We start from the raw sequence: 16,554 nt of genomic DNA, 5'->3' as shown, positions 1-16,554 counted from the left end.
GCGTTTATTTATAAAAGCTGATCAGTGTAAGTAGTCAGGTTTTTGAAATCATAGCAAAGCTACTATATGCTCAATAATAGAATTAACATGGTACCGAGTTATTTAGATATTTACCTCAACTCTCTACTTAGCTGCTAGTCACAGTTTATTATAACCAATTCAGTGCAATACTTTGTTGTGTCATATGAAATTTATTTTATTGATTTATTTCAAGTTTTTCCTCATCTCCTCTTCTCCAGATCCTTCATGAAATGATGGAAGAAATTGACTATGATCATGATGGAACAGTCTCTCTGGAGGAATGGATTCAAGGAGGCATGACAACAATTCCACTTCTTGTGCTCCTGGGCTTAGAAAATGTAAGCATTTACAGAGAGGGGGTGGCCTGGTGGTAAGTCAGTGGGGTTCTCTTTTATACATTTTGATTATAAATTCATCTGGCTATTTTCTACCATTAAGTGTATAGTGAGTGCCTGCTTCTAATACATATGTCACAGTACAAGTTGACAATAACTCCTTGTATAGTAATACTTGCCACGAATATATTAATTCTTTTTAGGTATTACCGTATTATTTAATACATAATCTCTCTCTTTTTTCCCACTATTTAAAGTGCAATCTTGTTAAAAGAAAACATTGACCTTATTTTATCTAATGGAAGAAACATCCCAGTATTATTGCATTCTGTGCTCCCCCTCCCCATGAAGATCTATTTTATTAATAACCAAACCCATACTTGGGGGAGCCAATTATATATAGAGGTGGTTGAGTATATATGCTTGTGTGTGTGTGTGCGTGTGTGTGTGTAAATGTTTTCCTTACATATCAACAGTCTGTCAAAGTTCTTCCTTCTAAGCCTGTCGAAATTTTCTTATATCATTGCCTCCAGTGATAATTAAAACTGGTGGTTTGGGGAATAAAGTAGATCAATATAAGATCAGAATGTGATATGATAGTGACTTTGAGTCCAAATCTTGCTGCCCCGGCTTAGTGTGAATTTTAGTAATAATTAATTTAAAAATCCAATGAGTCAACGCTAGATTTTTATACTTAGCTTAATAAATAAGAATTAACTATAACATGAGTATAGTAAAATTTATACTTAGATTCAAAGAGTATTACTGATGGAGAGCACCCTAACACATAGAATATTTAGAGTTTTGAGATGCAAGACTGTAATGTCCACCACTTTGCTGCTGACCTCCACATTTTTCATGCTTCCCGTTACCAGCAATAATGATTTTTCAGATTCAAGACTATATACCACAGTTACTCAAGACACCACTTTTTTTTTAAAGACAGTTCTCAAGAGATCTTGCAGTCTGTGTTTGTAAAACATGTGAGAGTATATAAAAATAGGTTTGTACATATTTACATAGGGGTTTGGGAATATATAAATGGGTTTCAGATGGTAGAATTTGTCTCCAGTTCACCTTCAAATTCGTTTACATTCAGGTTAATCTTAGCCTTCATGAGGCCCATGGGATTTTAGACATGGTCAGAGGCAGGAAAAGAAAAATTACTAATAGATGATAAATAGGAAATTACCCTTAAAGTAAATAATTTATTAAAACAAAACTAATATAGACCTTATTGTTAATAGATACATATTTCTACTTTTTACAAATTAATGAAGCAATACTTCCTGTATCTGATGTTCTTATACTATACATAACCTAGTATCTTTTGTAATAACTTACTATATATCTCTGTATCATAAATATGTGTTTATTGTTTGATATACCTTCTGTCAAAAGCATATGTAAATCAGACTGTTGGGAGAAAACAGAAAGAAAACTGACTAAATGTTAACTTTGTAAGGTTTGGTGTATATTCTATACTGAAAAATAGTTGGCAAATGACTATTCAAGAAATTCTATTGATAATGGTTCCCAAAGGGAATTTTATATTTTTAAAGATAAAATGTTTTTATTCTAAATATTTATGGAAATTCTTGTATGAGAGAATGAAAGAAGTAAGTAAATCATTTGGTAGTTGAGAGTTGGACAGGAAAGTACAGAAATGGAGATACAGTCATCTATATTTTTAATATCACAGAAAGATTTTGAAATAATGTTTTCTTTTGGAAAATATTACTTAGAAATTCCTTAGTTTTATTCATAAATACATATATTTGTGAAATTATGAAAATAGCATTGGTAAATATAGTCCACAAATCTATGTGGATTTAACTAAAAATATTTTAAACAAATACAATGTACCTCATCAGTTTCTAGTGTAGCAGTAACTTTATTTCAACGGAATGACAATTCTTTGCCATTAATGTCCATCAGGTTAATGATACATAATTTACTTTATATTCATATTCTTAGATTTATATTTTATGTTTTTCGTTAAAAGATTTTTTTTTGGAGCTAATAGGAGAAATCGATTCAGGGTTTCAAAGAAACCCAAGCTGTGTTCCAAAGTTGTGTTCCCAGTGATGGCCACTAGATGGCAGGGCTACATTATTTAACATTTGTAGATCAACTTGAATATGAGGTTGGATGGTTCCCCTGTGAAGAACAATTCTGAGAGTATTTTTTCACTTCTTCAAAAAAGAATAAGTCAATAATGTTTTTAAAATTGGCTTTTAATAAAATGGAAAATCTATGTAATTATGATCACAAATCAGAGCATCTATTTGTTAAAAACAGCTTTTTAATTCCCAGGCATGGTAAGTGTTTTACAAACCGGTAATGACACAATGACAACTGAGTGATGAGGGCCTTTTTTAGTAACTGAGATTTATTTCCTTTTCTGTAGGCAGTAAATGTGTTTTGTTATTACCTGTAGAGAATTTGATTCATGGTGTCATTCCCTCCTACTTCGCCCCCCACTTTTGCTTATGAGATTGGAAATCTAGAAGCTTTAGGTTGAATTCAGCCATTTATTGTGAGGCCTGTCTTGTTATGTTGTCCTATATATTCTTGTCTATTGTCAATTATGAGCTCAGGGAGTAGATGCTAATTGATAGTGCATGTTAAATACCACAGTGTATTTGAAAGTGACCGTGGTGTATTAGCCCAATTACCCAGATAAGAATATTGCCCTGGGAGAGCAGTCCTCACGTGAAATGTAAGGTAGAGCAGTTGTGATTTTATTGTAGTTCATTTTTCTCCATCAACAGAATTTTTTAAAGTACTCTATTTTACCTAATACCCATTGTGGTGCTAGGATCAGAATTGTAGTTTATCAGAACCTAATTCTTTATCAAATGCTAGGGAGTAGAAGTCATTTCCTTTCTCTTACAAGAAGTCCTTCACACTTCATGAGACCCAGTATGAAATGGTATAGTCTCTTACATCTGAAGTAAAATCGAGTGTTTGGGTGGCATATGTGATTTTGATTACAATGAAAAATTTATGCTTTAAATAACTGTATCTAGCAATAAACTCTGCTCTAGTGATTGGCAAACTTTGCCTGTAAAAGGACAGATAGTTAATAGTTTAGGCTTTGTGGGTCATAAGGTCTCTGTTGCAACTGCTAGACTCTGCCACTACAGTGCAAAAGCCACCACAGACACCACCTAAATGACAGCAGGGCTGTGTTTCAATAAAACTTTATTTACAAAATAGCTTGCTGGCCATATTTGACCCAAGGGCCATAGTTTTGCTGACTCCCAAGTTATTCTATCATTAATCTGTCATACAAGCAGAATGAGTGTTAACTTTTAAAATTATCTTGGAAAGAGAAATCTGATTTTTTTTTTTTTTTTCAGTTTAGCTCAATTAGACCACCCCAGCAAGACATAAGGACTAATGAAGAGATAGTAGAGTGGCAGTGAACGTTATCAAATTGGCCTTCACCCTGGCTTGATTATTAACTAACTAGGTCACTTTTTTGCCAGTAAAAAGTGTAAAAAGAAATGTACATGTAAAAAGAAATTACATGTAAAAAAAAATTACATGTAAAAAGAAATGTACATATAAAAAGAAAAATGGACATGTAAAAAGAAATTAGTCAGGAATATCACTTTCCTTTTCTGATATTCTCTCAGTTCAAACATTTGTTTTCCTCAATGAACAGGATAATTAGTAATGCTCCAATTCCTGAAATCTGGAATCTTGGATCATTATTAGGTTTTCCAAGGAAAATTCCTGAATTCATATTATCATAAAAACAGGAATACACATTTAAATAGGAGCCTGGCTTAAAATAAGGATACCTTTACTTCTTAGTGTTGGATTGTTGGGCCCAAGTCTGGCCTGTATGATTTTTGAAAGGTTATGTATGTTGATTTCACTATATGTTCTCAGAGTCCTGGTCTTTAATCCCTATATATAGTTTAAACTTTGCCATTGATTGAAATGTTTTAGGATACAGTTTTTTGCCTGATTCGATAAAGTAGAAGTAATTCTTTGGTTTGCTTCCCGATTTCTGATGAAATGTGTCCCTTGATGAGTATGAGGGAAAGCAGAAGATGATGTATTCTTAATAGACTAAGCTATATTTGGAAAACTAATGTTTCACACTCTATTTTTTAAAATTTAATTTGATTAAGATGTTGTTCTGCTGTTTGCACAATCTGGAAAGGAGTTATGAAGCTGGATAAATGCAACAATTCTTGAGATTCCACACTGGGTCATTCAAGAAGAATAACCGCATGATGCTACTGAGAGTTGAAATGGCATTTGAACCTTAAGACTATAAGGGTCTGAGCCTGACTTCAGAAAGTGGGATCTGGAGCTGGGCAGTTGATTGCAGCTCCACTCAGAATTTTAAAACTTCTTTCTGCATTCTCTTTTCTCAGGCTTGATATAGTTCATCTTTTTGTCTAAAAGAACAGTTTCTTTCATATCATTATAATTTGGGGGAGACCTTGAACAGAAAAGTAAGGTAATTTAATGGCACTTATTATTTCTTGAGTTGGAATCCATGTGCGACCTTAGCTCTTCTATGTGTCATAAGTGAGGTCAGTTGGAACAGGGACCTGGCTAGGCAGGGGGATGGGAGCATTTTGGCTGTGACATCAGTGAAATTTCTCCTTGAGGTCCTTCGAAAAAAATGATATTATTTATAACAGCCCTAGTTCACTTGAACACTGTCTGCAATCTTTGAGGTATTTACAGAAAAAACTAATACTTCAGAAATCACTAAGATAATGAAATAGTTTTCAATATTTTCCAGAAAGCATTCGTCCCTTCAAAGCCTCCTTGTGACTTACAAGGGATTAGAAGGCGAGGAAGACCCTGGCACTCCCTCTCTCTGTGTTAATTTGCCTGTGTTTCATTAAACGTTTCTCTGACACATGCACAGAACTGAACTGCTTCATTATAAAATACAGTGTTTACTAAATATCAGGAATAAATTTTTATTAAGAGTAATGTCTGGTAATGAAAAAACCAGTAGAACACACTTTTATGAAATAAAGTATCATAAACCTACCAACATCCTTCTCAACTCTTTTGGCTGAAACACTGGGATGTTATACAACTCAACCCAATTGATGGTAATGATATTTGCTGTTTATATAACACCAGTCTTCTGAGGAGCTAAATTGACTTCACAGGTATTGTATAATGAAACCTCACACCATGGCCTGGGTGAGGAAAGTGGTTACTTTCATTTTATTAGAGAGGAAAATAAGAAAGGTGAAATGGCTTATCCACATTTTCATCAGAGGCCAGGAATCAAGCCTTCCAGATTCCCTCTTCATTGCTTTTTTATAAAAATGAATTCCTCTCTATGACAATAAATATTTATTTGCAGTGGAAGTACTAAGAGGCATATGCTCTACTGGCTGATAGAATATAGTAAGGGACAGAGTCTCCCCCTTCCCCAGTAAGTTTACCATCTAAATAAGACAAACAAGACAAGACATGAAAATACATAGCGTTGGCGTTTAATTTGCGCTGCTTAGAAGTAGTTGGCTCCTGGTTTCAATTTCTTCTCTTGAAGTCACATACATATTTCATCCTCTGAATATTCTGGCAATGTATCCGGCTAAGAGCTATAAAGTGATTTAATTTGTTTTTTGGTAGAGCATTTTATGTCGGGGTAATGGATTTGTGCATCAGTGGCAGCCTGTAACATGGCTAAGTGTTCTGATTGACAGAACACCCACGTTCAGACTTGTTTATTTTTTGATAAGGAAAATGCCAGCTAACTTAGTCCATATGTGCTCTTCAACAAGAGAAGGCTTATTCACATGTAATGGACACTCATTTAAAAATAAAATGACAAGGCTTATGAGAACAGTAATACATAAGAAAATTAAATTTTCTTTTCTCCTTTTCACTTAAAAATGTCTTTTTAAGCATTAATCTAATTATTTAAGCTAATACTTAATGCTAACTATCAATATGTTTGAAAAAAATTAACCTCTTTAACTTTTAACATCAGGGTATCTTACTCTTATTTGAAGGAATAGAAATTTTAAAACATAGATAGTTTGGAAGCTATAGCAAAATTAAACAAATATATAAAGCATTCCATTCACATAATAAAGATACTAGAAATCATATGACTTGAGCAGACCAGGACTGGATTCAGAAATTACTATAAAATCTATTTCTTAAGCTTTGGGAAAAAAACCTGAAACACCATTGTCTTCTGATGGCACCTTCTGCAGAAGTGCTTTTGCTGAGAACTTGTTAGTTCTTTGTCAGGAAAATGAGGCTGAGCATTGTCAAGAACCATGAAGGGTCTGAGAGTTACCCTACTTGCAAGTGAGCAAGTGAGCTTGCCACAGTTCCATGGGTGCTGGCAGAGGACATGAGCACCTGGGTCAGAAGCAAAAACTTGTTTACTCACAGCAAAGAAGCAATAGGAGCTTCACATCTGAGCTAGTTCTCCTGGCCCATAAAGTCTCTTAGGGGTGATGGAGAGAGGTCCAAGTAATTGCCTTGCACAGCATCAGAGCTCAGAACCCCTGGCTTGGGGAAACTAAATCTTTTATAATACACAGTAAACAAATTTGCTAAACCTTTGCTTAGAAGGGAGAAATTATCTTTATTACACCAGACAGTAAGGAAACCTGCCCTCTGCACATCTCTGTTGTGCAAGGCTGTATGTTATTCAAACAACTTTGAAAAGATAACTTGGAGAAAAGGACAGTTCTGCTTACAAAATGTGCAGAAATCCAAGAGACCCATGGAGAATTACCTCCCAGAAAGCATTTTCATTAATGTTTTATATTATGATGCAAATTTGACATTTCTGGTTCTAAGGTAGGAATTAGTTACTGTGGATTCAATTGGGTACTTCAAATCTGGTGGTTTATCTCTTGATAGGGAATAGGAAAAAGTAGTTAGGAAGCATTATTATTAATATTTTATTATCCAGAGAAACAAAATGATGTGGGCATGTTTATACTGTCTCACTACCACAGAATTTGTATTAGTGCCCCAGCACATAATAGGTGCTCAAAAAAATATTAGCTCAACGTGTTTTAAGAAGTATGGCAACTTGACTAACCTAAAAAACCATGACCTGCAGTGGTTTCTATAGAATACCAATAAATGATGTCTAAAATTAATCTGAGTTTGATATAGTTTGGTACATGATGTACAAGGACTACATGTTAATACAGAAAATGATGGTAATAAAAGTAATGATGTATAAAACTTCATTTAATATCTTCACCTCCTTGTAAGGAGTCTTAAGCATCATATTATTTCATTTTACTTCAATGTATCTAATGTATCTAATAGAGAATAGCTATTATAATATTATATAGAGTTTTACTTAGAAGAATAAATAATAATTACAGTCGTTTTGCTAAAATGTGAATTCATTGAACTCAAGGTTTTATTGTGGCAAATAATGGTAGAGACTGTTATAAGTAAATACAGTAATATAGTTGTAATATTTTTGCCATCTTTCCATGAGATTAAAATCATTCATATTTTGTAAAAGTGAAGTAAAATAATAATGTAATTAGAGCCTCATAAAAGTTTATGTTTTTAAATTTTCTATTTGAGACATACAAAAATATATTAGTGTCAATTATAACATGTAAGGAATCCCCCAACTGAAGCCTTAGAATATCATGAATAACTTACTTTTAAGTGTCATTCTTTCCCATCCCATCCCACCCTTCTACCTCCTTATAAGAGCTAACCACCATCATGAAATTTGCCTATTCCTACCATTAAGCAAGGGTTAACATATTCTGTCAAGGTTTTCATCTCTCAGAATCTTCCACTCAAGAGTATTTTCTCTTCCTTTATTCACTGATTTGTTTATGGAGTTGTGCTAGGAGTAAAGTATACAGAGGTGAGGCAAACACGCCTCTGTTCTGAGGAGTGCTCAGTTTGGCGGACGGTTATGATGGTTGGGACCTGCTGTTGAACTGTTGATATTAGGCAAGAATTTGTGGGTTGCTATAGCATCCGATATTTGTTAGCAGGATCTCATTCCACTAGAGCACATGTGGTTTTCTAGACTCTGTGGCAATCTTGGAGAAAGTCAGAGATGAAATAACAGATTGTCTTCAAATGCTTCAGTCCAGCTCTGAATTTTATTGGCACTTACATATTCCACTGTTTACTTCATTAAGTGAAATCTTTTTCTCTTGCGTCCCATGCAGAATGTGAAGGATGACGGACAGCACGTGTGGCGACTCAAGCACTTTAACAAACCTGCCTACTGCAATCTTTGCTTGAACATGCTGATCGGCGTGGGGAAGCAGGGCCTCTGCTGCTCCTGTGAGTATGTTTGCTTTGCCCGGATGTCATCACCTCTGGTGAGAAGCGATTGATTTCGTGGAATAGTCCTATTTGTAGACGGAGTTAAGAAATCACCTGACCCTTCCCATACCTATGATGTATCTTTCCCTGAAGTATGTTTCTGAAGGTTTAGATCACTCTAGTTTTAACTTTCTTCAATTTTGGAAAACCTTCTTCTTGGAAAAGAAATAAGGACATTTCCCAATTCACTAGCCATTTTCTTTCCACTGTAGTTTAATTTATTCATGGTTCCCATTTCTTCTGGGAATATTATGAAAATATCCATTGGTCTCTCATATTTATATCTTATGCATATTTGTCTTTTTTCCCTCCCTAAGTTATCGCTTTATTCACGTTGTCTTCCTGTAATGAGCTAATTCCTTTCAGTTTTTTAAAGATAATTGACTGATTATCAGTTTCCATTCACACTAAGAAATCACAAGGAACACGCACTCATCTTATACCTCAGGCACACGATTCTTAATTCTATAACGAAGAAAATCTAATATATGGTTAATGGATATTAGACCCCAAAGTGTTGCCAGTTCATGAATTGTGGCCATTATTTTTATTTCGGTACACTTATCTTTACAATATTTATTTTATTCTATGGTGTACTTTTTGGTAGTGTATGTAACAATTTATAAAAGGCACTTAAGAAGTTTTAAATGAACAACATGTATACCTGAGGAACTTTTGCATTCCCTGATGCCTCTGCTAAAACAGAGGGAGGGCTTCCTTGGTGGCGCAGTGGTTGAGAGTCCACCTGCTGATGCAGGGGACACGGGTTCGTGTCCCGGTCCGGGAAGATCCCACATGCCGCGGAGCGGCTGGGCCCGTGAGCCATGACCGCTGAGCCTGTGCATCCGGAGCCTGTGCTCCGCAACGGGAGAGGCCACAACAATGCTCTCACTGTTGAGAGAGAGTCTCCCGCGTACCGCCAAAAAAAAAAAAAAAACAGAGGGAATATTGAGTCCTCCTCACTAAAGTGTGACTTTGTCTTGGTCCAGCACGTTGTCCATCCACGCCCTTTTCTGCAGTGTATGGAGTTACTGAAATTGTCAAGTTTATTAGACATATCCCATTTTCGTGCATTTATATTAAATCTAATTTTTTACCTGGCTTCCATATAATACATAATTTTCAGATATTATTTTTAGCTAACAGCTTCTTTGGTAGCATATTTGGGAGTTGACTTTCTCTCAGATGTTTTATTTTACATTAAAAACCATATAGTAGGTACACTTTTAAATGATTTCTTACGTGTTTAAGGATTTTAATAAAGTTACGTAAAATTACCTCGTGCCGCTTTAGAGGGCAGTTTCTAGTGGCCACATTTAAAAGGCTATGTATACCAGAACATTCTCCATGTACAAAGGAAGTAATTTGTTTTCAGTTTTATTATTTTTAAGGAAAGTAATTTTTCATGGCACTGTCTATTGATGGGAGCTTATGAAACAAAATGGTAGTTCTCAAATAACATGGGCAATATCATATAAGAGTGAGAACCTTGCTCACAAATCTTAACTGATTACTGTGCAAATATAATACTCAACATTATTGCCAATATGGAAGAGAAGAGAAACTGCATTTTCTTCCTCAGTGTTGCCAAAGGAAATCACAGAAGTGGATATCTGGGAATAGTTTTACTATAGAAATATTATATTTTCATTCTAACTTCATGCAGTGGTTAATTTTTGTTTGTTATATTGAGAGAGCTGCTTGGTTGTTTTTTACTTAATTTTTATTCTATGTGTTTATGCATTTAGAATTCTTAATTTGAAACCAGTGTTTTATTAAAGAATATCTGTATATGACCCTGAGTTATATTGAGAATCAAGCCATGAAGTAATTTAAAGATGCCAATAAAGTGTACGTGTTGGTTTTTTTATATACATTATATGTTTTATATACACACAGATACATATGTTTATACATGTGTTTCTATACATATTTGCAGATACATATAAAATTTTGCATATATATATATACAGTATGCTGCCCAGCAAAGGTTGTTCCTTTTGGACAAACAGTGCCACGATGGCAATGAGGGGTGAAGTTTAACTGAAGGCCTGGCATATGATGAAATCTATTCTCTAGAAATAGACTAATCAGCCATTTAAGGTTTAGATAAATCAATAGACAAAATAGCATAAACTCATGGGCTTTTATTCCCATGCCCGCCAGCTGCTCTCATGCCTATACTTTGTAAAATATAGATCTCTTCCTTCTAGCAAATGACACCAAGCCATTTGGCAGTCATCAATTTGTCTTTAGTATGTTTGTCATCTGGGAATTATTGTGAAAAATTTGAGTGAGGCCTGATTTAATTAAGCATTTCCTGCTATTGCCATGATAGAGGAGTCTTGGTTCTTCACATGCATAATATTTCCTGTACTAATTGGCCTTTTGTATTCCATGGTAAAAAACAGTCGAGTTGGACTTTTCCTTCATGTGGCTGATTGGATTGATTAGGGAGCAGTGGCTATGAAACGAGCTTCTGTTAATGTCATTCTTTCTGTATAAAATTGCAATCAGGACCAGGATTAGCTCTGAATTTGCGTACATGTTTCCTTTCAGTTTGCAAGTACACAGTCCATGAGCGCTGCGTGGCTAGAGCACCTCCTTCTTGCATCAAGACTTACGTAAAGTCCAAGAAGAACACTGATGTAAGTGTGTGGCCATGCTTGCTTTTTGAGGGTGGTGTTTATGGATGCCTCCTCTTACCACAGTGCTTCTGTTGTGTTCTAGGTGATGCATCATTACTGGGTTGAAGGCAACTGCCCAACCAAGTGTGATAAGTGCCACAAAACAGTTAAATGTTACCAGGGCTTGACAGGACTGCATTGTGTTTGGTGTCAGATCACAGTGAGTAACATCGGAGGATAAATCTCCAGCATTCACTCAAGATGAAGATGGTATATCCCATGTTCTCTGATGAGTCCTATCCTGTAAGGCCATCCTGAATTTTAGACTAAGTCCAAGTTAGCATAAATTCATGGGGGCCTCTTATACCATGTGTGGCTCCCAAAGGGATAAATGTCAAGGTCAGATTTGTCCTCATAGAATCGAGAAGTTTAGAGCTAGTGACAACCTTAGAGGTAATACTGTCATAAGGTGTTCAATCTGTGCTCCATGGAGTTCTAGGAGCTGCCAGGAAGGTAATCAGACACCATGGCTGTGGGTGGGCAGTGAGCTTGGGATACTGACTGGGTAGAGCTCAGCTATCCCTCTGCCCGAAAACACTATTCTGGTAAAATTTTCTATTCTATATGTTCTAAATTTATTCCAATCATAGAATCTATGGGCTTAAAAAGGGTAGCACAATGAATAATGTGGTACAAATGTGGTATATTAATTTTATAGTGAGGACACTAAGACCAAGAAAAATTTATGCAAATCATCAATGACCACATGACGAGGTAGAGATGCAGGTGGTCCATATTTTAGTTCTTGATGCTTCTAAGAACTCACCTAACCCTTCTTTACAACATGGTGTTGCCTTGCTCCTTTATTTAAATCATAAATTGAGGGATAACAGATACGGATGTAAACGCTAGTCATTAATGGTATTGACAATCGAGAAAGGAGAGGTCACTTGGTCTTTCCCAGGAAGTCTTAGCACTCTACCTAGTTTGCTTAATTGTCAAAGCTGCTTCAAGTAACTTCTGGAATAAATGCAGTTGTTAGATGGTACCTCTAGTGTTTCATATTGTACTTCTGGAAATTAATTAGAATGTACATTTTTAAGAATAGCCATGTTTTACAGTTTGGTTCAAAAACGTTTATGGGGCTGGGTTTTTCCCCCCGTCGGTTGTGTTTTCTTTTTACAGCTAGTGTATGAGTCATCTTGTTATAGGACAAATTATTCTTGCTTTTGTGGGAATAAAACGGTAGGGAGCGTTGTTTCAGTTAAGCAGATACGTTTCTCTGTAGTGCCCCTCAACACCCCTCCCCAACACACACGCCATTTAAAAATTTTTCTTAAACACACACACACACATACACACAGGATAATGAGAAAAACAAACTGTGACTTGCATTTCAAAAGTACAATTAAGTACTTTTTTTAAAATGAACACATTTTCTTCAATCATTTTCAGCTATTACTCAGTCAAATTATATTTACATTTGAAATTTCCTCAATTATGAAAGACAGTTTTATTTTTTTGAAGTGTTTGGTTATTGTAATAAAACGTCTAACAGTGATTAAATTACACATAGAAATTACTTAAACATGTTGAGTTCTCAGTTTTAAGAAGACCAAAACTATTTCATTTTTTAAAAAATTTGGGCCATTAAAAAATATTAGTTTTCTTTTTTTTTTCTTGCTAAGCATCTATAAAAATATTTCGGTTTTATTTCTGATCTTGTAGGAGCCCGTTCCTCTTACTTTCCCCATAAAGTGCATCTTTCATTAATTATATCTTTACTATAAACTGAAGTTAGAGAATATCAGAATTTATTTCTTTGTTGTATTTCAAGTTATTTTGCCATCCTTCATACATTTCTTTTTTTTTTTTTTTATTTTTGTGGTACGTGGGCCTCTCACCGTTTTGGCCTCTCCCGTTGCGGAGCACAGGCTCCGGACGCGCAGGCTCAGCGGCCATGGCTCACAGGCCCAGGCGCTCCGCGGCATGTGGGATCTTCCCGGACTGGGGCACGAACCCGTGTCCCCTGCATCGGCAGGCGGACTCTCAACCACTGCGCCACCGGGGAAGCCCCTCCTATTTTTATTTCTTGAAAAAAAAACAATGTGTTTAAAGTTTGAACGCTCTAAAAATATGCATTGGTGGGCTTCCCCGGTGGCGCAGTGGTTAAGAATCTGCCTGCCAATGCAGAAGACATGGGTTTGATCCCTGGCCCGGGAAGATCCCACATGCCACGGACCAACAAAGCCTGTGTGCTACAACTACTGAGCCTGTGCTCTAGAGCCCACGAGCCACAACTACTGAAACCCACACACCACAACTACTGAAACCCGCACACCACAACTACTGAAGCCCATGCACCTAGAGCCCATGCTCCGCCACAAGAGTAGCCATGACAATGAGAGGCCCACACACCGCAACGAAGAGTAGCCCCTTCGCGCCACAACTAGAGAAAGGCCACGTGCAGCAACAAAGACCCAGCACAGCCAAAAATAAAAATAAATAAATTTAAAGAAAATTAAATAAAACTATGCATTGCTACCTTTCCTAATAGAAAAGCTTTTGGAGATTTTAAGTTTCTTTACTTGACTCCTCTTCTCCGTCCCCCATTTAATCTCTGTGAGGTATATCTTCTGCCCTTTTCATTCTATGGGAATCATTCTCCTCAAAGTTACCATTGCTAACGGTCTTATTGATAATCAGGGCATCTTGAAATTGTTTTCTTGTTTTATATTACATTTTGTTTTTCTTGTTTTCTTTCTTTTGTTTTAGTGGTTCCTCTCATCTGTGACTCCAAAATCTATATTTCTAGCCCAGGCACTCTCCAGTTACATATTTATATTTGGTCTTGATCCTGTTCCTAGTGTTGTAAGAAATTAGGCCTTTCTTTTTATAGGAAAGAAGGTGCTACCTCTGGATAAACTCTGCTTTTTAAAATCTAAGGATTTCATATCTAATTCAGTTCAGACAGCATGTCCCTAACATCTTATTCTTAACAAAAGATCAGAGTGTACATGAAGATGACTCTTTGGTCACTACAGCAAAGCACAATATAAGCTGTAAATGTATTTAAATCCTGAGTTCTACTCAGGACACAGGCTAACCAGGGACCACTGAAGGGTGTAAGGCGGAGTCAGGGAAAAGTGGCTGCCCTCTTACTAAGCTCTCCCAAGACCCGAGGCTTCCGGCTAACTTTAGCCTGATTTGCTGTAAACCATGATCTCTGGGGTTCCTGTGGGTGGGTTCATGAAACAAGACTTGATATTTTTATATCAGTCCTCATGTATCCAGAAGAATATATATAGCCTTCTTAAAAATAACTTCAGCCTCTGTGCTGTTTTGGCTTTTAATGTTAAGCAATTATAAGACTATGTCTATTAATTTATAGATTTTTTTGCCTAGGTTAAACAGAGGATATTTACCTCTAAACATTTATGTATTTAGTATAATCTATACTTTCTTCCTGAACTATTGTATGAAAATTTTGGTATAAAGTTGATCTGCTTTTGACTGACACTTACACTACTGGTTGCCTTTAAACAAACTGAATCTACTTTCTTATGTCTTAATGCTTCCCAGAAAGTGCTATTAATATAGCAAAGAACTAGCAGAAGTTGTGATGGGATATGGCACCGTCAAAGCTGAGCTTTAGTAAGACCTATCTGAATGGAGTCCATGAGGAATAGATTGCAGAGAGAAACAAAGATAACGAAACCTGGCTTCATTTCAGTGGTTTTCCAAATGCCATCACTTCCTTTGTACATATGACTTTTGGAAATGGCTTGAGTTTTAACTTAGTCATAAGTTAGACTGACCAGATTCTTGAGAATGTCTCTGTCCAACCAGTAAGATAGTAGCTGTACAATCTTGGGCCAAATATGTAAAAAGTTTCGGCCAGCTTCCTAATTTGTAAAATGGACTTAATGATACCTATTTTGTAAGATTTTTGTAAGAATTAAATGGCTTTTTAAAAAAAATCTATGTCATTGTGTTCAGGGAAGGCCCTATACCTACTAGTGCTTATGGAAGGACAATTATTATCGTAGTGAAAACTAGCTAAAATGTCATGTGAGGGCACAAAACCCATCCCGTGGCTCACAGAGGGCACTCCATGAATGTTACTCATGCCATCTCTTACTCACTTCTGGAAGGGTCTGTAGCTGCCCAGTCTAAGAATAGCACCTGCATATTCTAAAAGCACCCAGAACCATGTGGTCCCGAATATCACTAAATCCTAGACTAAGCTGATTTATTTATATTCACTAAGAACAGCTATTCCAACTGTATTCCATCAGACATGGTAACATCAGGCTTGCAATCATTGGAAACAGAAGTCAATCTCTTTTATCCTTGTCTTTCACCTCTATTTCATATATCCAACCTATCTCTGAGACTTTAAGTTTTCCCCTTAAAATATCTCTCTCAGATTTGAGTTTTTTGTCTTCACCATTCACAGCCCACGTGCAGGCTCTTAGCACCTCTTAACTAGATTAGAGTCAGAAATCTTGGCTTATCTCCCTAACAGAAGGTACTTTTCCTATAACACAGGCTGCAAACCACCTCCAGAGTCATCTTCTGAAAATACTAGTTTGTTATCATATGCCACCTTCAGCAACCTATAATAGTCCTGTGATAATAAATGCAGCTCTCACCTCTTCCTACCTCAACCTGGTTTTTAATTCTCCAAATATCCGACCCAAACCTAAGCACATGACATATATAGTAGTCCCCTGTATGCCCAGTCCCTGCTGTAGCCGAGCATGTCTGTTGACAGGCCTCTGGGAAAGCCATGCTTCCCCGCTATTTTGCTTACTCTAGTACTGCCCTGAATGCACCCACCTCAAGTTTTGACTATACCTCAGGAATCAAATTAAGTTCCACATTTTCCTTGAAATTTTCCTTGATAATAATGTTTGCCATTTTCTAAACACTTTCTAGGCTTTTATTCCACACCAAAGGAAAGACTGAAATGCTGTCCGGCAGTGTCACGTCTGCATGCTAGTGTCATCTACACTGTTAGACTACAATTTCATCCAGCTCCGGGTCCAGTATACACATTTTTCTTCTAATAACCCTAAATCTTGATGGAGTGCTGAGTTTAGAGGAGGTCCTCGATAATTCACTTTCATGACTGATAACACTGTTCTTCTTACTGCTAAATAGTGAATTTTAAATGCATGATTTAAATTTTTTTTTAAATCATCCTGTAATACTCAAATCTGCATCAAATA

At 36.2% G+C, this 16,554-nt stretch overlaps 1 protein-coding gene across 6 annotated transcripts in view; it reads left to right on the top strand.

The window, feature by feature from the left end:
* Nucleotides 1–16,554, top strand: part of DGKB (diacylglycerol kinase beta) — a 648,598-nt gene that overhangs the window by 143,822 nt on the left and 488,222 nt on the right. For all 6 annotated transcript variants that reach the window (XM_032642942.1, XM_032642939.1, XM_032642937.1 and 3 more), the window contains 4 exons: nucleotides 240–359; nucleotides 8,534–8,651; nucleotides 11,253–11,341; nucleotides 11,424–11,540. In XM_032642942.1, coding sequence (XP_032498833.1) covers nucleotides 240–359; nucleotides 8,534–8,651; nucleotides 11,253–11,341; nucleotides 11,424–11,540 — 444 coding nt within the window. The remainder of the gene's footprint in view (nucleotides 1–239; nucleotides 360–8,533; nucleotides 8,652–11,252; nucleotides 11,342–11,423; nucleotides 11,541–16,554) is intronic.

Source organism: Phocoena sinus, chromosome 9, assembly GCF_008692025.1.
Source record: "Phocoena sinus isolate mPhoSin1 chromosome 9, mPhoSin1.pri, whole genome shotgun sequence".
Lineage (NCBI taxonomy): Eukaryota > Metazoa > Chordata > Mammalia > Artiodactyla > Phocoenidae > Phocoena > Phocoena sinus.
Note: the sequence above shows the minus strand (reverse complement) of the source record. Positions and strands in the feature narration are given on the sequence as shown.